The 23,538-nt window shown below is 36.0% G+C and overlaps 3 protein-coding genes across 4 annotated transcripts; 2 read left to right on the plus strand and 1 right to left on the minus strand.

Annotated features, from left to right (window-relative positions):
- Window positions 1-297: 297 nt before the first annotated feature.
- Window positions 298-5,148, minus strand: LOC110686186. The gene is made up of 3 exons (XM_021862777.1): window positions 4,105-5,148; window positions 1,773-2,108; window positions 298-1,219 (listed from the first exon to the last, which is right to left on the minus strand). The coding sequence occupies exons 1-3, from the start codon at window positions 4,387-4,389 to the stop codon at window positions 719-721; spliced, it is 1,122 nt and encodes a 373-aa protein (XP_021718469.1). The 5' UTR covers window positions 4,390-5,148; the 3' UTR covers window positions 298-718.
- Window positions 5,149-7,119: 1,971 nt separating this feature from the next.
- Window positions 7,120-12,302, plus strand: LOC110686187 (UDP-N-acetylmuramoyl-L-alanyl-D-glutamate--2,6-diaminopimelate ligase-like). The gene is made up of 6 exons (XM_021862779.1): window positions 7,120-9,455; window positions 9,894-10,010; window positions 10,307-10,482; window positions 10,782-10,927; window positions 11,052-11,248; window positions 12,062-12,302. Exons 1-5 carry the CDS (start codon window positions 7,541-7,543, stop codon window positions 11,068-11,070), a joined length of 2,373 nt encoding a protein of 790 aa, XP_021718471.1. The 5' UTR covers window positions 7,120-7,540; the 3' UTR covers window positions 11,071-11,248; window positions 12,062-12,302.
- A 4,335-nt stretch (window positions 12,303-16,637) lies between these two features.
- LOC110686188 (signal peptide peptidase-like 2) lies at window positions 16,638-23,513 on the plus strand. Of its 2 annotated transcripts, XM_021862780.1 has the most exons (14): window positions 16,638-16,963; window positions 17,571-17,729; window positions 17,810-17,921; window positions 19,412-19,531; window positions 19,661-19,812; window positions 19,974-20,147; window positions 20,800-20,834; window positions 21,257-21,413; window positions 21,532-21,585; window positions 22,046-22,138; window positions 22,228-22,370; window positions 22,508-22,578; window positions 22,740-22,823; window positions 23,171-23,513. In XM_021862780.1, the coding sequence occupies exons 1-14, from the start codon at window positions 16,835-16,837 to the stop codon at window positions 23,293-23,295; spliced, it is 1,608 nt and encodes a 535-aa protein (XP_021718472.1). In that variant the 5' UTR covers window positions 16,638-16,834; the 3' UTR covers window positions 23,296-23,513. The 2 variants fall into 2 exon arrangements, with proteins under 2 accessions (XP_021718472.1, XP_021718473.1); XM_021862781.1 differs by lacking the exon at window positions 22,046-22,138.
- The last annotated feature ends 25 nt before the right edge of the window (window positions 23,514-23,538 follow it).

Genomic DNA, 23,538 nt, shown 5'->3' on the forward strand with positions numbered 1-23,538 from the left:
AGAGGTTGCCCCACAGCACAAGTCGTGAGTGACTCATGACGTATAGTTTGTGCCCTTTGTGTTTTTTCATTAAGTGGCAAGACACGATCCAATACTATGTGGCCTATCCAATGCCATTAGGGTGACAATAGTGAGAGCTCGGGAGTATTAATGTTTAGAAACGTAGTTAATTTAGTCAATATTATAATTTTTCAACTAACACTAAACACAAAACTCTATTGACTATCATTGATTGAAACAAAATCCAAACTTTAACAAAAATTTATTTAAAATTTGACTACTTTAATTTGACTTGGCTTGATCTCGATCAGAGGTGAAGTCTATTTGACATAGAGTTATAACGCGACTCAATTCATCATCATCATCATCAAATACAGAGATTAATAACTTAAGTAGGCAAATGGATGAACAAGAACAATTAAAATTTTCTTATACCTTAAAAGTCTTAATATGAAATATGAATCTTCCATATAGAACCAAAGTTGTAGTCAAAATTGAGAATTTAATCAAACATGCAAATATATACAACTTTGGAGACCAAAATTATACACAGTCTCTCATCAAGTACAAAACCAGTGAATGTTAACTAACTTAGTTGGCAATGGCAATATTCCTAACCTTGAGATCGAATTTTGTCTATATCATTACGTATATAGTTCTCTATGAACCTTCCCTCCAAATGAAAAAGAAAAAAAGAAAAAAAACATTTAATCAACGATCAATATTCTAAAGTCTCTACTTCCTCTTTTGGTGGTGTAAAGAAGTCAGTATCCAAACCCCAAATGTTAAAACCAACTTCATCGATTTTCCATGTTTCTTCAATCTCTCTTTGGTGATTAGCTGACTGCTCACCATACCTAAACACTCTAACAGAGGTTTTTCCACTGTGGGCTATATTAATCCCATCAACATACCTATAGTCTTCAATGAATGACTCTGCACTTGTCTCCCAAAACACTCCATCTCCATCATCGTTGTCAACATTGTTCTTCAAACGCAACATCCTTGAGTCCTCAAACTGGAGGAGGAGACCAGATCTTTGGCTGAAGTAACCCCATAAGGTGTGGTGGATGATCTCATACTTTGGATCACTTTGTGCATCCAGTGTTTTCTGGCTTGTCTCAAGCTTGAGGATGAAGCAATCCTCGTGGTTGATGACCTTCTCCCCGATACATACTGCATCTATGAACAAATTGGCTGTAGCCCTTGGGTCCAAGCCCTGAAAAAAAAATCAAGGATCGATTAGGGAAGTGACCTTATGTTGAAATGTGAAGGAAACTAGGTACATAGTCAATGCTATATGAAGAACTCCAATCCACACCTTACAAGTATAAGGTTAACAGATGCAGGAATTCAAGAACAAATAATCAAGAATGATACAGATTTATGTGGTTCACAACCGATATTAGTTATGTTTCTGCTGTCCAAGATACATAGCACAAAATAGCTAGACTTCTGATCATGAAGGGGGTTCTACATAGAACAACAAAAACTAAAAAATGAACTAGGTCCATGGTAGAAAATTATAGTAAGCCCAAGTTTGTAAACATAAATATACCACGACGTTTACATGCCAGATTCAGCTTGAGTTGAGTATGTCTAATTCAGTGTAGTTGATTTTGTGTTATCATATCCTCATAAGCTCTTCTACGAATATGAAATGCACATACATGAGGGACTAGCTCTTTTTCAGTAATGGAGCACTCTAGAACTATCGTAATATACACACACTATTTTTCACTCAGGACTCAGGAATAAATAAACTAAATTACCTGTAGAAACCGACGCAAGGGTCTGGGAGAACCAGTTGTGACAGAAGGTTGATTTGATGATTGCCTCCATGAAACCTTACCATTGCTTCCGGAGAAGACTTTGCAGCCAGACACCACAAATTCTAAACACCACAGGTCTGGATTCTTTTGCCACAATACAAATCCCCCGGCTTCATCAGTGTTTTTTCCCTTCACAGTTTGATCACCTAGATGAAACACAGTAGCGCCAATCCTAGCATGTCCTATAACACACATGCTCTGTATGGAGCTTATGGCTGTTTGCCCTCCTGTTGCTGCAATATACTGCTGTAAGATATACTTTGCAGTTGATGTTTGCTGCAATTGAAATCATAAACCCAATCACATGGGAACCCAACAAAAAGGGAGATAGAAATATAGAAAAGTGAAGAAAGAGTCCTTGGAATCATATGGGAGCAAGAATGACCAACCAGGCAAACAGCAAATTTAATTATCAGAACAGCCGGATAGAAAAAATTTCTTAGGAAAAGACACTTAGAGAAACAAAGAAATGCTAAGTAACACCAAAAAAGCAAACCAGTGAATTATTAAACATCACAATGAGTTTTCAGGGGCAGTACGTAACCAAATATTCTTCATTCCCCATTATATGTCTCAAAAATCAGTAATCCTAAATCAAAAGGAAATGTAACCGAAAAGAGCATAAATGAGTCATACAAGTTGGTGATCAAGCTAGCAGGGATCAAATGAGTGCAATATCAAACCGCGGCCTGGGCAAAGGCCAAAGTGTATGACCGGTTAAGCAAGTTCAAGACTTCAAGCACATATCGAGTAAAACATAATTTCTGACAAATAAGAATTTATGAGCACCATTATCTCAAGGTTACTTCAAACTTAAGACTAAAAGATCTATAAATCAGCCCACTAATTTGTCACCTGGTAATCTGTCATTTCTGTTCATTTAAAACAGTGCTAAGTCCTCAGAGAAATGAAGAAAATGAAACACAGCCTCATTGAAGCAAATGCAGAAGATTCAACACATCTCTTTAGGCTTCCAAGAAAATTTTAGTCAATATCCAAGTCTGTAAAACTCTAGTCAACTTAGGAAGATCAAACTGCACATCACAAAAGTATAAGGTATAATCACAAATCCCCCTAAATTAAGAGGAAAGCTTGCTAACATGATACACACTGAAAGGCCTGTTAATAATTCCGCATACGGAGTTCAAATCTCCATGTACAGAGCTACAGTCACCCCACAGGATTGCCTTTTAAATATGGTAGCTAGTCAATGTCTTTGGTTGGGTAGAAGTCATTGTATAATCTAACAACTAGCAACTATGGTTTCCTAATCTTCCACACAAAGCACCAATTGTTTCTAAATCTTTGTATCCACATATTCCACAATCTCCTATAAGTTCATCCAAATTCTAGCCAAACAATTAAGTTTCTAGGAGTTTTCACTTATACATCCTACTTCAGCTGGTAAAAACATATATACAGCCAAAGCTAAAATTTTGAAAAGGTAGTTAAGTGGAGTTGCCAAAATGAAAGAAGGCAAAAAAGCAAAAAGTTATTGTAAACACAATCGCAACAGATTGTGTTTAATGAACATGAAGCATTGAAATCAAAAAGTCATACTATTGGACCTGCACATTTTTCCAATTATAGTATAAGAAGCATTGATATCATTTTGTCAACGTGAATGCTATATATATAAAAATTTCTAACTTTTTTCCCCCGTTATTTTGGGGTTTGTGTTTAAGGCTCCGTTTGGTAGGGCGTAAAACATTTTCACTGAAAAGTGTTTTCCCATTTTACATTGTTTGGTTTGGTGTAAAACATTAAAATGTAAAACTTGGGGTGGAAAATCATTTTCCACCTTATTGAAAACATTTTCCCCCCAATTTAGAAGGAAAACATTTTCCATCACAAGTGGAGGGAAAACATTTTCCCTCACAATTGAATTTTAAGTTCAACTAAACAATGGAAAATGCTTAAAATGGAAAATCATTTTCCATTCAACCAAACAACGGAAAACTTTTTTGAAATTGAGATTTTCATTGTAAAATGGTTTTCATGAAAAACTATTTTACATTGAAAATGTTTTACACCCTACCAAACGGAGCCTAATTGGCAATTGTAAAAACTCTTTTTAAGCCACTTATAACATAAGATGCATCAAACTAAGTATTAGACAAGAGTCTGCTTGCTTATATATCAAAGTTTAGCTAACAAGCTTAAGATATCAATAGTATTAGGCCAGAAGACATACTGACATAAGAGATATAACACTGCAAAGTCAGAAAAATGTATTAGCATTCGAAAGGGGATTGAAGGTGGATAAACTCACAATGGAATTATCTCTAACGGGGCGACTAATCTTGTCAATATGAACCTGAAGAGGAATAAGGGGGGCACCAATATGATAAAGAATGAACCTTAGTTCATTAATCCGGCCTAAAATCACAGGCGATGACCATTTATCCGAGGTCTGAGCCTTCATCCATTGCTGCATATTTTGACAACGCAATGCAACATTGTTTCCCATGCTGTTAAACATTTCCTCCGGTATAGGCACCTCGAGGATTGTCTCGAGAGCATCTTCCTTATCCAAATTCGGACACAATTTCCTCATTCAGACCACCCAAGAGAACAAAAAAAAAAAAAAAAAAAAAAAAATCAATGACAAAGAAAAGAAACTCCTGTTTCACCAATGTGCATGTATGTTGATCAAAAGGCTAGATTTTGAACCAGTAATAAAAAAAAACTTGCTAAAATAAGAAAATCAGGAATTGGGGTGCACATTAAAATTCTCAAAATACTTATTCAAATTTGGGACATGATCATTTTCATGTCATAAGAAGAAACAAACTGGGTATGAATTTGGAGCAAAAAAAGAGAGAAAAAAAAGAAAAAAAATCCCACCATTTAGATTGAAATGTGGGTGGTGGATGGGGGATAGTCAACCAGTGAAAGGCTCCCCTTATTTGTAGAAATTTTTCATGGGCAAAATTTCAGCTTGCCATTTTGTCAAACAGTTGGTGCGCAACCCACGACTGAAACGATTTTGTTTATCATGTAGAAATGTATTAAAATGGCTGAAATTGGTGGGCTTATTATAAGTTAAATGCATATAAATGAGGGTAATCATGGTTATGAATGCATGAGTCATGAGAAGTTTTGTTTTTGCTCCGGCTTCATATGGCCGGCAGTAGGTAGCTTTGCCGGCCATGGGGATGGAGATAATGGGATATATGGTCAATATGGATAAAGTTTACTTACAAATAATCAAATGCAAAGAAGTTGGGAACTTTTGATTATTAATAGTATACTTTTACCATGATTCATGATAATCAATTTTTGGATTCTCATAAAAGGGCTATTTATCGGTCTAAAACCGGACTAGACATTATGAGTATAAAAATTAAAAGGTAATTTGAAGATTGAATTGGCTATGTTAGTATTAGACTTAGACCTCAACTGATTTGATAAAATTGGTTGAATACTAAAGATTAGAATCAGAATTTTAAAAGGTTTGTTATGCGTAATTTAAAACGAAACATTAGTTTGATTCAAGATTGATTTTAAAAGCTCGTATTAGAAATTATAGACCATATTGTGTTCTTTTTATAATGTATAATTCAAATTGGTTTTTTTTGATCTGGACTGATTTTTAAACACCTCTACTTTTAGTTAGATGTGAGAGTAAAAAATAATTAATAAAAAGGATTTGGTTAAGTAAAGGTGAATAAAAAATGATTTTGATCGAATAAATTTAAGTTATATAATAGAGGAATTTGATTAAGAGCAAATACAAGTTGATCTATTAGATCAATGAAATTTGTCAATCATAAGGGTATTATCGTCTTTCTAATAATTAAATCTAGAATATTGATGTAATAGCTGCGAAATGACGTGTTAAATGTTGCCACATAGATTTACGGCATAACTTGATGTTTGCTATGTTATTAACGTTGAGTTAGTAATTGCGGGCCAGGAAAGGTTGTTGGGAGTAATTGCGGAGTACTGGTTTGTACTTTGTACTATTTTAGTTAGTTATAAAGTGGAGTTATTCAAAGTTTAACAAAAATAGTATGAAGTACAAACCAATACCCCAATGTTACTCCCAACTACCTTCCCCGCAATTACTAACTCAACGTTAATGGCAAAACAAATGTTAAAAGATCAAATTGAAATGATAGGAGTAGTACTTGTGGGAATGTGGGTGACAGTCTGACAGAGCATGTGAAATGGCATAAATATGAGTTGGCGATTGTACACTGTTCTTCATAATTACGATTCCGCCATTTGATTGACATGCTCTGTTGATCTAACAGATCATTTGGGGCAGCCTCATTTGATTAATTGAAGATAAATAATAAAAAAAAAGCATGGAAAGAAAATGAATTTTTAAGAGCTAGACCCGATTATTATCCTATATTAACAACTTATATTAATATCAACAATAAAAAGATTTTTTTATTTTTTATAATTTCATCTTCTTCCTCTCAGCGCAACGGCAACACAGTAGCAAACCAGTACACCACCAACACCACACTTACATGAATAATGTAAACACCATCAACACACCTCCATGAATGCCACCAACGATCCTCTTCTTCCATGAATATCGGCAAGACGGCGGCTTCGCCTCCAAATTTAAAGAAAACCCTAACAATTAATACATAAATTAAGGGAATGGTTAACCCAAAATGGTAGGTATATTCCCACGGTACTTGGACTATAACAATGGAGCTTTGTTGATTTTCGATTTGACAAAAATTGAGCTTGAAGAGCTTCGTGGTGGGTTCGATTGTTGATGAAATTGCTCAGAACATGTTTGAAGAAGGTACAATCGCATCCTTTTAGGTGGTTCGACCGGAATCTTGATAAAGGGTTGTGGGTGTGGTGGTGGGTGTACCGGTGGATACTCACAGTCACCTCCATTGTAGTAGAAGGTTGAAGATTTAATGTTGGGGAATTTACAACACTATCCCTTAATAGTTTGTGTAAATGACATTTATACCCTAATATAAATAAACTTTGTTAATATAGGATATTATTTTCTCAAATTTATAGCTTTAAAACGAGACTTACCCATGAAATAAGACATTCATTAAGGGACGTAATGAGTACTCAAATTTAGTTGAACAAAATCAAATGTATTTGATTACTACTCTAATCTATAACTTCATAATTGAGTAATCTTATATCTTAATTACAGTGAATCATAATTAGATACATATCTACCTATAATCAACTAAACAAACATTTTAAGAATGCGACCAACTAATTTAGTACTATAGAGTGGGGACACTCAAAACTTGATCAACTACTTTATCATTTATCCTTAAACTCATTCACGACTCTCTTTGTAAAAGAAAATAACTATGGAGTAAAAAAACGACCATATTATATGGTAGTTTACCTCTAATGTCTAACTTACCAAACTACCACTTACCGCCATAATCACCTCAACCTTTCTCTCTGCTTCATTTCAGTTATCACCTCAGCAACTCACTCCTCAGCAGCTCTACTGCCATAACCAACTCTCACCTCAATCCTCTGTCCACTACTACTTCCTTTCAATCCAAAATAATCTCACACACTCAACTCAAATTTAGCAAAACCCAGAAAAAATTTCAATCAAAATCTTAGAATTTTGCCATTTTTGAGTAAAATTAAGGGTTTTGGGTTTTAGAATTTAGAAGCAACTCTCTGAAAAATCAATGTTTTAATTTGTACTTTTACCTTATCTTCCACTGAAATTTCTGGGTTTCCCTCCAATGTTTCTTCAAGCTTTTCTCACTCCTCCTTCCACTCTGTCTCCTCTTTCTCTCTCTTCACCCACCATTTCTTCTTCTTCTTCTTCTTCTTCTCCGCATTTCTCAAAACCCCTTTTCCTCCGCCCTTCAATCTCTCTCCTCCGCCGTAAACCCATCTCCGCCGCCGGACCCGGACCCGGAAATTCATACCCGGACCCGGCTTCCGATGACCCACCTGAAGCACCCGAAGATACTGCTCATGGTGTCTCCAAATTCAGTCAAATTCAGCGCCAAGCTGCCCGAGCTCGGAAGTTAGAGGAGGAGGATTTCGAGAAGAATCGTTCTGTTTTTCTCGACGCCATTAAAGATGTTGAAGATGCTCCTGAGAATGAGGAGTATTCTGCTGGAAACAGTGGTTCTGGGGATGATTTGTTTGGCGAAATCGATAAGGCAATTGCCCAGAAGAGGAAGGAGTTTGTGAAGAAAGGGCTGTTGGAGCCTAATCCACCTAAGAAGAAAGAAGTTGAAGAAGTGGTTGTTGATGATGAATTGGAGGAAGAAGAGGTTGTTGATTTGGAGGAGATTGATGAATTGCAAGGATTAAGGGTTGTCGACGAAGGCGAAAAGGAGGGAGAGTTTACTGATGAAGATGATGTTGATGGTGATGTTGAGGTAAGTGAATTGGGTAAGAATGGTTCTAGTTTGTTTGATTCTTCATTTGATATTGATTTTGATGGTTTTAGTGATAATGGTAAGGTTAATATTGTGGAACCTAGGTTTAAAATGACATTAGCTGAACTTTTAGATGAGTGTAAAGTAGTGCCTATTTCTGTTTATGGAAATCTAGAGGTTGAAATTACAGGGATCGAGCACGATTCGAGGTTGGTTAATGCTGGGGATTTGTATGTGTGTTGTGTTGGGAGTGTTACTGAAGTTGATGGGCATTTGTGTTTGAGTGAGGCTGATAAAAGGGGTGCTGTTGCTGTTGTTGCTAGCAAGGAGATTGATATTGAGGAGAGTTTTGGTTGTAAGGCATTGGTGATTGTGGAGGATACTGATGCTGCTCTTCCTGCATTAGCTGCAGCGTTTTTTAGGTGCCCGACTAAGCATATGTCGGTGATAGGGATTACGGGTACTCATGAGAAAACCGCGACTGCTTTTTTGATAAAGACAATGTATGAAGCCATGGGATTGAGAACTGGGATGATGAGCTCGGTTGCGTATTATGTACATGGTGATAACAAGTTGGAGTCCCCAGAAGCAAACCCAGATGCTATTTTGGTGCAGAAGTTGATGGCTAAGATGCTTCACAATGGGACTGAAGCAGTTGTGATGGAGGCCTCATTTAATGAGCTGGCTCGTGGTCGTTGTGAGGAGGTTGATTTTGATATTGCGGTTTTCACTAATTTGTCAAGGGAACATTCGGATTTTCAAGGGACGGAAGAAGAATATAGGCTTGCTCAGGCTAAATTATTTTCTAGGATGGTTGATCCAGACAGACACAGGAAGATTGTCAATGTAGATGACCCAAATGCATCGTTCTATATTGCACAAGGGAACCCAAATGTCCCTGTTTTAACTTTCGCAATTGATAATAAGGATGCAGACGTTCATCCTTTGAAATTTGAACTCTCTCTGTTTGAGACCACTGTTTTGGTTAATACTCCTCAGGGTATTTTGGAGATATCATCAGGATTGCTTGGGAGGCATAACATTTATAGTATCCTTGCAGCAGTTACTGTAGGGATTGCAGTTGGGGCCCTGTTGGAAGACATTGTGAGGGGTATTGAAGAAGTTGACGCGGTTCCTGGGAGATGTGAGGTGATAGATGAAGAACAGGCGTTTGGGGTGATTGTGGATCATGCCTGTACTCCACCTGCCTTGTCTAGACTTCTGGATTCGGTTAGGGAGCTCAAACCAAGGAGGATAATTACTGGTAAGGTTCTTTTCTTTCCGTTACTCCAATTATATATCAAATCACACTAAGGATGTCACCTTGTTGCTTGATAAGCTAACATTAATGGCATGCTCCGTGCCATTATGGCAAAGGTGATGAAGAAGCGTAAATCATTTATCTCAGGCATCTTTTTGCTCCTATATTTGTAGTCTCACTCTCCCATATCCCTGAAATGGAGATAAGGAACCATTGATCAACAGAGTTCTCTACAAGAACATATTAACCTAAGGGGATCTTAGTATTTACCAGTGTCCGCGGCTCAATAGCCTCAATTTCACTTGTGATACATGCATATCAAGATATTTCAGATGGATGTTTATATTATTATATATGTATATGCTCATTTATTTTACATTAAGTTTTTAAATGTGAACTATTTTTTCATCTTCTGATTCGCTTCTATTCGTGTATGAGCAGTTATTGGCTCTTGTGGTGAGAAAGAGAGGGGAAAGAGACCCTTGCTGACTAAGATAGCAACTGATAAAAGTGATGTGACTATGCTGACATCAGACAATCCAGGAAGCGAAGATCCATGTGAGTATTTAGTAGACCTAATTATTTAACTTGATAAAGAGATTATACGAAGTATTACACTAAGTACATCTTTTCCTAACAAAATAGCTAGATGAAACATGCTATAATTCTCAGTCCTGTTGGATGGAATCTTACTAGTTCAGTTGAAGATGGGGAGGGGGTAACTCACTAAATGCTGCTTCTGGAATGCATACAGGACAGTTGTGTAGATAACTGTACTGACTGATTGTGTGGAGAGCATTGTGTTATATGGTGATGCATCTAACATTAATGTGCACACGTTTTCCTTTGTTTAGTGGATATATTGGACGACATGTTGGTTGGAGTTGGATGGACAATGCAAGATTACTTGAAATATGGGGAGAATGATTATTATCCTCCTCTACCAAATGGTCACAGGCTCTTCCTGCATGATATTAGGCGTGTAGCCGTACGTTGTGCAGTTGCGATGGGGGAGGAAGGTGATATGGTGGTAAGTTCAGGAATCTATGATTTTTTCTTTCTTCGCACCTGAAAGTTTATCTCTGATCTAGGTTGTCATAGTAACATTGTGTCTAAGTTGTTGAGAATTGAGATGGCTTCTCGGTATAAATATGCTCATTCCGTTGCCACGTTTTAAGATGTATTGTTCATATGTGCTCTTAAACAAAGACGGGATTGTCCAATATAGTTGGATACCAGGAGGTTTTTGTGGTCGGATTTTCCTTTGTAGGCATGATCTTTTTTTTAGTTTTTCTGTTATTTCTCAAGTAATTGGTTGTGCTGTTGCAGGTAGTTGCTGGTAAGGGCCATGAAGCATATCAAATTGAAGGTGACAAAAAGGAATTCTTCGATGATAGGGAGGAGTGCAGGGAAGCACTACAGTACGTTGATGAGCTTCATCAAGCTGGAATAGACACAAGTGAATTTCCATGGCGGTATGGTTTTCATTGTCGTCTATATTCTTTCCCATACACACTAGTAATATAAAAATTTACTGTCTTAACAATGGCACGTAGTACGCCGAAGACAATGAACTGACTCTCTATCCATCTATTGCAGGTTACCTGAGAGCCATTAGTTTACTAGTGTGATACAAAATCCGGTAGAGAAAAATCAGAATTCCTTTTGGGTTTGTTGATGGTGCTTGGAAGAGAGCTACCCTTGGATCAATTGGGCTAATATCGTCAATGATTTATTTCCTCATCACTATCAGATCTTTTTGGAGCTAATCAAACCCTTGTGTGGATCTACATAGGGTATCTTCTCTATACATCATATAGTTGAATTTCCAGCTCCCCCCATCAATTATGTCCTAGGTCATCTTTTGATCCATTATATTTGATCAACTATAAGGTGGCTGGAAGCTTCTTTTCTGTATTATATTAACTCTATTGTCTTATATATCCATGGCTTGCCCTCAATTGAAAATTTACATCTCTGATATTGGTGATGTGGAGAAAAATCCTTATCTGAGGGGATAGCTATCAGACCTTTACTCCTTTCCTTTTATGATTGGAATGGGATCAGAATTGCTGGTAGGGAATGAGAACTTCGAAGGTCAGGAGCAAATGACATTAGTTTTTTTTGCGATTAGTGGTCCATACTCTTTTAGGTCACTTAATCTAACTAAATTAGTTTCTCTTTTGGAGAATTGAGGGCAGTGGATATGGATTGTAGAGGGCACTACAATCGAAGGAGTAATAAGCCATGGATTGTGCACAGACTCTTGTGTCTTAATGTTAAAAGACTTTTGAGTCCATGCACAGTTACGAAGTGTTTATTTATTAAGAACAGAGTCAACAGACTACTGAGTATTTTTTTTGGCATGCATGGAAATAAAAGCAAAAGATGAAAATAAAAACACTAGCCTTTTACATGAGCCCAGTTTATTCATAGTAAAAATAGGGGTAAATGTAGTCGTGTATTGTAACTAAATGGAACTAGTATGCAGTGCCTGTATGATGTTGGAGTCTTGGAGATCACATGATATTTAACTCAACAGTTTCCCTTATTTGCAATTATCCTCATTTTATACCTTTGTCCTTATTTTCACTTTCATCCATATGCAGGCCGCAGGATTTGTGTATACCTGAGATTACTGTAATGCACTCTGCCCAACAGTAACTGTAAGGCATTTTGCCCTCTAGTACTTAGGCAGTGATATGGAAATACCAATTTTGAAACTGGATGACTATATAGGTGTCTGTAGTTTGTACAAAGCACAGATTGTAATTTTTGCCTTCCTTTGCTGTTAGTTATTTGCTGTAATCCCAAATGTCTCAAAGTGAAAGTATGTGTTCAATTGCCTGATATAGTTGCTCCAAATTTGACATTTGCCTTTTCCTTTGCTACTAATTTACTATAATAGTATCTCCTGCAGTTAATATGAGATATGATAGCTGATGCGATAAGATCAAATAAAGAAACTTGATCAATCACATTATCAGTCAGGCCAGTGAGTTCATAGACAGAAACTAATCATCTATTGGCAAAAATGACCGAATTTTAATTTTGTGGTGACAGCTGACTCATGACTGTTTTGATTTTCTGATCTATAAGTTGCAGGATATATACTTTCATAAAGTTAGTGCATTTAAGTGTCAACCTGTCCACCCGTTTTTATCATCTGGTTCAAGTTAGTATCAGATTCAAATCTTTATGATCAGAGTTAATCATGAAGATTATGAATGAAAACTTGATATTTTCTTCATTATCATATAATAAATGTCCGGATAAAAAATATGAATGAGCTGTGTTTATTGTAAACACAATTAGTCTTTTTGTAATCTAGCATTTATTTTGTTTCCTTATTGTTATAATCAAGCATTTATTTTGATTCCTTATTGTTATTGTTTCTTCTTTTGTTTCAAAATTCAACAGCTCATTTATTTTCTTCCATTTATTAATTTTAAAGCTGTGAACTACAAGCCTCCTAAAGTTCAAATAAGCAATATCTAAATAGTAATAATTTCCAGTAACCATAAATGGCTGTAATCCTGTCTTTCCTTAATGTGTGGAGGCTACATGAAGAATAAGATAAAATGCAGGAAGAAAGACAGATTTGTCCAGTTACTGGTGAGGAATGTCTTGCATTGGATTTTTTCATCAACTGTACTGGTAAGTTAAGCAATATACATCACCACAATATTTTATTGTGTTTCTGTATCATCTTTCCTCTCGGCGATGTATGTTATCAGACTCAGGTTTTCTAACAATCATTTATGTGTTTAAGTGTATTAAGATGCACAATCACCATTGACATAGGTCATGATTCATTTTTGGTTGTTTGCAACAGATGTACCCTAGGTCAGAATAAGCTCTCCAGCCCACGAGTTTTTGGCGGATTTGAAGCTTCTGTACTACTTTTGAGGTATCTTTGTCAATTATGGCTCTGTAGGTTAAAATACTGAGTCTATGAAAGTTAAATATGATATGATTTGAATGTGTAACATATAGTCACAGATGTTTGGTAAATATAAATTCATGATTCTTTACTCTGTTCTCCCATCTGTTGGGTGTAGCCATGTAGTGATAACAAGGGAAATGTTTTCAGTTTTAGAATTTAGTACTTTCCATCAAAAACCTTTTCTTTTCTGTTAAGTTTTTACATATGTAAATATATGTTGAATCTCCATGTATTGTTGTAATGTTGTGTCAAGTCACTTGACTCAAGTTAGAAGAATTCATAAGACAGAATAACCCAGTTACTAACCAGAAATCTTTGCTGATCAGGCCTCCTATTGAGGTGAGGTGGACCAGGAAATTTTAATATAGAATGAGTGATCAGGATCAGCAATTGCAGCACAGGTGGAATTTCAGAAGGACTGAAAATGATTTTGATTCAAGTGATGATGATCACTCGAGACCCAGTTCTTCTAGTGAGCCTACGAAGCATAAGCTGGTCACTAGTCAATTTTCTGAGGAAAATGCCCAGCAAACCATGCATAACCCTACATCGATTCCAAGTGGAGAAAATGAAAATCAATTGAATTTTGAAGAACCTAACAGAAAGCTGAACCAGCCTGGCAAGACATGTGAGAGAAAGGCTAGATCAAAGAAAACTAAGAGAACTACCTTAAACTACGAGCCTTCAGATGCTACGTTGATCAATTTGAGCGGGTATATGGAATCATTGGTTGAAGAAATAAAAACCGCTAGAGTGGACTTGCTTGCATGGATGAGCAACGAATTAACATCATCCTCCAAAGATGATGTCATTTCCTCTAAGCCTAGTGGGCCAAAGAAAGGCCAAAAACAAAACACGAAGAGAAGCAAAACTCCGAGAAATAATCCGAACAAGGGTAGGAAAAGACCAGGAACAAGTACTCAAAATAAAACCAATGAGGAAGTTGTGGTGCTATCAAAGGAGGGAGAAAATGTTATCGTTGATGCTAAATCTGTTGAAAAGACTGAAGCTAAATCTGTTGAAAAGACTGAAGCTAAACCTGTTGAAAAAACTGAAGCTAAACCTGCTCAGAAACAAAAGGGAAAGACTTCAAGGTCATCTACCAAGAAGCGAAAAACTGATGGCACCGAAGCTGTTGAGCAGACTATTACAGCTGCTGCTGATATTTGTGTGGCATTGCCTTCTGTTCTGCCTCAAAATCAAGTTACAAACTGTGAGAGAATTCCCTTAGAAGATGGGAATGATAGAGATGCTGTGAATAGAAATGTGCTGAATCCCGGAGTCAATTTGAGCTCTCAATGTCTGAATTTTGATCCAAGAGCCCAGCAGAAAGATGGAATCTTCGCTCAAGGTGGTCTGAGGAACGTGAGCGATTTTGGACAGAACTCATGCCCAACTATGGGTAACGGGAATGGAAACGGGTTTCCTTTTCCACTTGCTCCTCAAGGGTCGAATTGTGGTATCGGATTGCCAAATGTCCCTAACCAATTTGGGCAACAATATCTCAGTCAGAGCAATAGGATGTCAGGAATGTTTGGGGAGCCTTCTTTATTTTCTAATGGAAATCATGCTTATATGGAAAAATATGGTGTTCTGAATCAGCCTCTGAGATTTAACTTTCAGCAAAGCGGAGTCATGGCATTACAGTGTCCAGATATTAGAAGGGGAGCATTCAACCAGGATAATGTAACCAATCAATAAGTCTTCCATAAAATAATTAAGGGAATAAGTCAGCAGTAGAAATGCATACCAGTGGACAGTGTTTGGTTTGAAGGGAGATATTCAATAAAGTGTACTGTATTTTATTTTATTACAAGTAGAAAAATTAAAAAACGGTAACACCACGTGACAATCCGTGTGGAAACATTTAATCTTTATGTTTCAGTTACAACTTTACAAGGTGCAATGAGGGAACCTTGAGTAACTTGAGTTGCACCAAGGCTCGCTTTTATTTCGCATTAATAATTATTTTCTTTGGAAATACTTGATTCATAATATAATTACATGCTCCTATAGCCTTAATTCAAGGAGATTTGTAGAGAACAATGATAAAACATACAACAGTTTAAATTAGATTAGTTGGTTAAGTTTTGGGCGGTAATCAAGACATCAAATCGAATCATATAAACATTATTGTATTTTATGACTTTCACTAAAAAAAAATAAAAATAAGAAAAGGTTTTATTCCACCAATTGCAAAATCTTGTATTTATGTCTTTATTGTTACTAACTTATCCTATTTCTTATATAAATACGGTGTTTATAGAATATAAAGTTCTGTCCCCTTCCTTTTCTGTTTGAGAATGAGGTCCTGCCAATTATCAATTTGACACACCTTATAATTTAATGCTTACAAGTTAAATACGGGTAACATGATGCTCTGTAACTAGCATATCTTGTCTGTTGTTTCCCATAATGTTTTTATAATATTGTATAGTTTTTAGAAGAAAAAAAAAAAAAAAAAAAACTTAAACATCCCATGCCATATAAGCTATATACTAATTTAATTTACAATTATTTACCTACTTAAAGCCTTAACAGAATAACAGAACATAGTAATTTTGACTGTGAGCATCTTTTTAGCTTAAAATTGGGGAAATCACTGTCACAAATTTGATATGACAAAAACCAAAAGCTATAACTAATATTAAAATAACAACAGCTGACATCATTTATTTCATATTGTACATGTGTCTAGGGATGTTCAAAAATTGGCCCGGACAAAAAAAAAAGGACAGGACCGGTCCGATCCGGGGTCGGTTCGGACCAAATTAATCGGTCCGGTCTCTGGGTCGAGAACTTTTTTGTTTTTGGTCCGGTCCAGTCCAAAACCCTATAGAAATCGCTCTTGAACCGGACCGGTTTTCTGCTTAAAATTATACATAAAACCTTTAATAATGATTAAAATTATCCTTAACAAGTTTGAAAAACTTTATCATATGAGCCTTTTTGTACTAAAGATACAAGAAAAGACGTTAAAATATTGTTTTTTTTTTTTTTTTTGAATTTTCCATAAATTATTTAAAATTTAGGAATTTTTTTTATAAAAATTCTAAAATCGGTCCAAACCGGTTCGGTCCGGGTTTTGGACCGATTTTTTTCGGTCCAATCCAAGTTCGGTCCTAACTTAATTGATCCGATCTTTGATTCTTGAAATTCAATTTTTCGGTTTTCGGTCCGGTCCGGTTTTAGAGATTTCAATTTATGCTCTATTTTCCCCATTATCAGAACTTAGAGATTTCAATTCCCGATTAAAAAAAAAAAGAAAGAGGATATCTTTGCTTTTGCTTCAGTTGCCAACTTGCCATTTCAAGTCCAACCTTAGGCAGTAGTCAGAAAGGTCACAACTGAATATTTCTTCTCTCTTCTTTCACCCCTGAAAAGCTTAGAAATTCCTCAATTTCTGATGCAGAAGAAATCATAGAATTCTCTAGTGATGGATCTGCAAAGATTGAGCTTGTTTATCTCTCTTTGTGTTCTTGTAATAAGTGTTAGAGCTGGGGATATAATTCACCATGATGATAAAGCTCCACAAAAACCTGGGTGTGAGAATGATTTCATCCTGGTGAGTTTGAATTTTGCAATTTAAATTTCTACCCACTTTCTATTTTTGTTGATTTTTCTTCTGGGTGTCTTTAATTTTACGAAATTCTATTTTTTGATTATGTAATTACTTTTCATTAGAAATAGGTATTAATAATAGTTTAATATGGTGATAAGATTATTGTATGTATGACTTTGAAGTGAAGAAGTGGTAGAACAATTTTTTCTATATTTGCTTTGTTATGATAAAAGCTTATTAGTTTCTTTAATATATTATTATTGTTGCATTTTAGGCTCTTTTCCCAGGTTTATTGTTTTAAACTATATGTTTTATCATTTTAAACTTGGGAGGAATGCAATTATTTTTCCGTTAGGGGGGAGCTGCAAAGGGCAGTGATGTAGACGAGACTTGATCAAGGTCTTGGGTGTCAGACTGTCGGGGGTCACTCCTAAGACTTTAACCAAGTTAGTTAACAACCCAAATTTGATTCTTGATCATTGTATATATACCTCCTTGGGGCTATAACAAGAATGATAATTATACTAGGAGTAAGTTATAACTCTTAAGCTAGTGGCTTGTTTTTTTTTTTTTTTTTTTTTTTCATTTGTGGTGTTCTCTCCTTGGTTAGGTGAAAGTGCAAACATGGATTGGGGAAAAAGAAGATGTAGAATTCGTTGGTGTTGGTGCGAGATTTGGTACTAGGATTGTCTCAAAAGAGAAGAATGCGAACCACTCTCGCCTTACTCTTTCAGACCCTAAAGATTGTTGCAGTCAGCCAAGAAACAAGGTTGCCATCTATACTCTATCTATGTCAAACTTGGTGATTATGCTCTTCTTTTTTAGCTCATGTGATGAACTCTGTGTTAGCTTGCCGGAGATATCATTATGGTACATCGAGGCCACTGCAGATTCACAACCAAAGCAAATGTTGCAGAAGCTGCTGGTGCTTCAGCAGTTCTCATTATAAATGATGCAAATGGTAATTACTTGAAGGCTTTTGTCTTTGTTGCATTAGTTGTGTAAAATTTGAATGGTAAACGATTACAGGCTTTTAAGATTTATTTAATGATTTGCACTTTCCTTGGGTGTCATAAATAAATCTTAAAAGCTGTTGAAGACCCTCTAATAATACACCAGCAAGCTCACTGAGGGGCAATCATAGATGAAACTCCATGGTATTTATTTGCAGTTAGTAATTTGCTGATGTGGATCCAGATAAAGCATCAATTCATGCCTGGAGGTGTTAAGAGTTCATCTTAGTCTCATTCATGTTTAATTTGCTGATTGCCAGTACAATTGTTTGTTTAATCTACTATTAAAGGTAGATATGTGGAGTATGGGTGTTTCTGGTTACTTGGCTACTTGCATATATAATTCCAGATAGCAAGCAAATTCATGAACAATTTACAATGCCCTCTGTCTCACATTGTTTGCGAGTTTTGGAAGTTGTGACTTACAACATTGTTGGGACTTATGGAGTACTTTGTGGTGGCACCCTCTCAAAGTATTAGGGAAAGAATTTTGGCTGAAGTGTTTCTGCTTCATAGTGTCACAGTGTCACCACATTGAATTAAGGAGATTCTTTAGCAACTAAGACCTAGCAATAGATAGATTTCTACCTGTTATATACTTGTTTTAATCTGCATGACATACCGAAAATTGAGGAGCTTCAAGGCGCTCTGTCAATTGAAATTATGTTGTAGAATCTTAATGATAGGTAGCAGTACATGTTTGAAAAGTGTAGATGATGGGATGGCTCATATAATTGGCAAAATGTACTCTTTCTGCTATATTCATCAAACTTTCTGCTATATTCTTTTGAGATGTATGGGACTGGCAGTGGGAAACCCACTGGCAGAGTTAGGCATGAATTTGAAAATAAGCAGGAGACGTTGTATTAATTGTTATTCAAAGCAAGAGAATTGGACTAAGAAAGGAAAGAAGATCTGTACATTGCAGAATTTAAGTTGCTTATTTATGTTATGACAATCTTAGTATCAGCCTAGAAGTCATTAGCTGTACTACGTGTCTCATTGTAGTATGAGTTTAGTTACTTCTCATTAATAAAATAAAGGAAGTAATATTGATGTATATAGTGCAATACATGCCCCAAAAGGACACTAGTTTTGAAAGCCATGAAAGTATGACACCATGCATCTTGGACAGGTTCAGAACACCACCATTTACGTTATTCAAGCCACTTCCAGTTAATCTTCTGTATTTCAAGAGAGGCTTAAGAAAATTATAATATTTTCACTTGACTTTGCAGACTTAGTTTCACTGTAATATGTGCAAGACTAACTGTTGTTATAATTCACCTTGAAATTTCTATATACATATTTGCATATGTTCACACATACAGCCACGCATGTATGTACATGTACATACACCTTGATAAGTATAAACAAAATATGAAATTTTATAGTTCCAATTATCAAGTTAGTTGATGAGCAATTTTATTTCTTGTAGAGCTTTACAAGATGGTCTGTGAACCGGATGAGACTGATCTTGATATTCATATCCCTACGGTTATGCTCCCTCAAGATGCTGGTATAACGTTGGAAAAGATGTTGTCAAATAGTTCTTCAGGTTAACTTTCTCAATCCAAAATTGCTCTCCTGCATCAAGTTTATCTGTGCATTGCAGTGTTTACTTAAATAAAAGACACAGTCTGATCAATCTACAGCTTGTTTTTTTAAAGTTGTCTCCTTTGTTCAGTATCTGTGCAGCTATACTCTCCTCGAAGACCAGTGGTGGACATTGCCGAAGTTTTTTTATGGCTTATGGCAGTTGGCACCGTTCTATGTGCATCATATTGGTCAGCTTGGAGCGCCAGAGAAGCGGTTGCTGAGCATGAAAAGCTATTGGAAGTAAGTCTCTTTTATAGTTTGTTCTCCCATTACATTATGTATTGTTGTTTTCTTGTGCATGAGTAGTTTGGGTAGGCAATTATTATAGATCTATCAGTCTTAAGGAACCTCCTTTTGATTTGATTGGTTGTTGACTGTTTGTTGTGATTTATTCTCCACAGGATGCTTCAGAAGAACTCTCAAATGTGAGCTATGGTGGTGTGGTGAACATCAGCACAAAATCGGCCCTATTGTTTGTTGTTGTAGCTTCAAGCTTTCTTGTTGTCCTTTACAAATTGATGTCATCTTGGCTCATTGAGCTTTTGGTGGTGCTTTTTTGCATTGGCGGTGCAGAGGTTAGATCAATTCTTTTCTTATCTTTTTTATCAGCATCTTCTGCTTTCCTCTGGATGAATGTTATATGAAATATGTTCCTCCTATTATACCCAATAGAAACGAACTACCTTTTAAAGCTTTTGGCTCTAGTGCTACTGTTTTAGCAGTAGATCTGTTAAAAGATAGTTTCTGAAGTTTGTTTTCAAAAAACTTAGAAGCAAACCAGCCATCTCTGTGCTCAAACTTAGATTTGTTTTAAACAAGGTTGTCTCTGAATCGAGTAATAGAAGGAAATAAGAACATGCTGAAGTAGATTCAGCTGCTTCTCTTGCCAGTTACTTCCATTTTGGTTTTCTCATGACTTCATGAGAGTGGGATAGTAAAGAACTCTATATTTGTTCTAAAAAATAAAAACATCCCAATTTTCTGGGAAGAACAGTAATCTAATTACTTCCTCTGTTTCCTTGAAATTGCAGTTGTTAAATATTTATGCTGTTAACATACTAACTTGACCATGTGTAAACTGTTATCGTATAAAATGTTGTTGGATTAGTCTATATGTGAATGAAAGATGAAAGGATTATTAATTTTCTAGTGATTGTCTTATAATTCATACTTTAACCTTAGTTCTTAATTTATTGTAGCCTTATTTTCTTCGTTTATGTTTTGCAGGGGTTACAAACATGCTTGGTTGCTTTACTTTCAAGGTATCTATGCCCTATTTGCTTCTAATCCTTCAAGAGAGATAATAACTGAATGTCACCAAATTTTCTGAGTGTAGGAACTCTTTGACAGTTTATGTAAACAGTAACCACCTTTCCTTGCTGAATTTACTTAGGACGTGGGAGGGTTTAGTGACAATTATCATCAAATGTTTAACTAATTTCTGATATCCACGAATTTAACAATGTTGAGAACCGTTTATTGCATCTGCTGTAGATCATTATATCTATACTCTAAAGCTTGTGGTAATCTTGCTGATATATACCTATCTGTTATACTTTGATGCTCTACTTATATTATAATTACCGATTTGTAGTGACTTGTTAAAAAAGATATAATATCTCAGACTCATATAATTTGAGTCCCGTCTTACCACTTAAACTGCATTAACACTTCTAAGTTGCAGGTGGTTTAATTTGTTCGCACGCTCATATGTGAAAGTACCTCTTCTTGGAGCTGTTTCATACCTTACTTTAGCTGTTTCACCATTCTGCATCACATTTGCAGTCCTTTGGGGAGTTTATCGAGATCTTCATTTTGCCTGGATTGGTCAAGATGTGCTTGTAAGGATAAAATATTATCAAATATATATTGTACTGTATATAAATGTGCTACATTCTTCTGCCATTTGTAATTATATATTACTAATAATCACATGCGTATCCTTTTATGATGACTCAGGGAATTGCTTTGATAATTACTGTTATTCAAATTGTTCGGATTCCAAATCTCAAGGTAATGAATCCATCCCCTCCCCACTTCCCCTCTCCCCTACAAAACCTTTCAAATATTTTATAAAAGAAAGAAATGATTTGGAAATCTGCTTAGTTGTTTTGAAATGTATGCGAAAGATACTGCAAAATCATTTGATGAATATGTTCACCTTTATTTGGCTCTATAAGATTTCAGTGGTAATTACAAATGCCTGAAATTCTTTGTTTTCTTCCTCACTTTGCAGTCTAAGGAATAGCCGTATAGGCTATTTTTGCTTGGAATCATAAGCCGTTAGTTATCAGTTTTGTTATAATCTGATAGCACTTTGCTTGAATGCTAGTTGCACTTTACCTTTGGTAGTTGTCTGATTTTCACACTTGGAGTGCTTTGATTATTATGATCAATTGGTTTGTTAGTGTTATTGATATTCTCTGGTGAGATTCATGATTGTATATATCTTACTTTTTGCTATGTGAATCAGGTGGGAACAGTTCTTCTCTCTTGTGCCTTCTTGTATGACATATTTTGGGTCTTTATCTCAAAGAAGTTATTCCATGAGAGTGTTATGATTGTAGTAAGTTAGCCATATCTACCACTCACTTTGCTAATTGATTAATTGTAATGCTATGTTCGTTTGTAACAATGAATTCCTTTCTTTTTTAGGTAGCCCGTGGTGATAAAAGTGGGGAGGATGGTATTCCTATGTTGCTTAAGATTCCACGCATGTTTGACCCATGGGGTGGCTATAGCATCATTGGTTTTGGTGACATCCTTTTGCCAGGGTTACTAATAGCGTTTTCTCTCAGGTAGGAATAATATTGCGATATTTTTAAGCTCTTGATATGCCTCTACCCATTCCCTCCCCTAAGTTCTCTTGCAATATGTAGATAACAAGGTGTTGCTATTGTAAAAATGATGTTTTATGTTCATGTATGTTCGACAGGTATGATTGGTTGGCAAAGAAGAATCTTCGAGCTGGGTACTTCTTGTGGACTATGATCGCCTACGGATTAGGTAAACAAAGTTGTTCCTAATTATTCTTTCATCTTCCTATTTTGTGGTAGTTGAAGCAGGGTGCATAAGTTCAGCTCCGCATTGTTTATGTGACAATTTTGCATCTGGAAGCTCCCCGAGTTGCTGACTATCTTATTCAAATTTTTGAATGTTATTGGCAGGTCTTCTCATTACTTATGTCGCTCTAAACTTAATGGACGGACATGGCCAACCTGCTTTGCTTTACATTGTCCCTTTTACTTTAGGTATGTTTTCTGATGCACCTTCAAGGGCTTTCTACTTCCTAAAACACTTCACGCAATTCGGGATTGCAATTAATGCTTCAAACAATTTCACATTCTTGATTTATACTCCATACATGGTCCAAAACTCCATTTTAGTCAACTGTGAGTTTACCTGATGCTATAACCTAACATAAGCCTAGTGTGTGATGCTCTCACCGATATATATGTATGGCAGATCAAATTCATGCCGTATTATCCTTGTAATTGTAAAGAGATTGTCATTACAGTACATGTACTCTACACATAAACCATCTTCATTGATGCATCTAGGAGCTCGTTTAATAAAAAATGACATGTGTGAATGCCAGGAACATTATTGATGCTGGGGAAAAAAAGAGGCACTCTCAAGGTTTTATGGACGAGAGGGGAGCCTGAAAGACCTTGCTCTCATTTGCATCTGCATATGTCTGAGGAATCGAATCAAGAAAAGTAGATCCTCAGTCTGAAATTGATGTATAATTACGTAGTAGTTAGGTGTTGTACTTGTGGTAATTCAGGCTTCAATTTTCTATTGCCTGGAAGCAGGAAAGACTGTAATATATGTCGAATTTGCCAAACTAGTTTATATTGTATATTTTCATACTGAGCTCTTGAGCTGGGTGTAAGACCCTCTTATTATACGAGTAATAGAAATGAAATGGTTCTATCAAATCTCGCACTTTTGTTCAATTTTGTA

Source organism: Chenopodium quinoa, unplaced genomic scaffold, assembly GCF_001683475.1.
Source record: "Chenopodium quinoa cultivar QQ74 unplaced genomic scaffold, ASM168347v1, whole genome shotgun sequence".
NCBI classification, from domain to species: domain Eukaryota; kingdom Viridiplantae; phylum Streptophyta; class Magnoliopsida; order Caryophyllales; family Amaranthaceae; genus Chenopodium; species Chenopodium quinoa.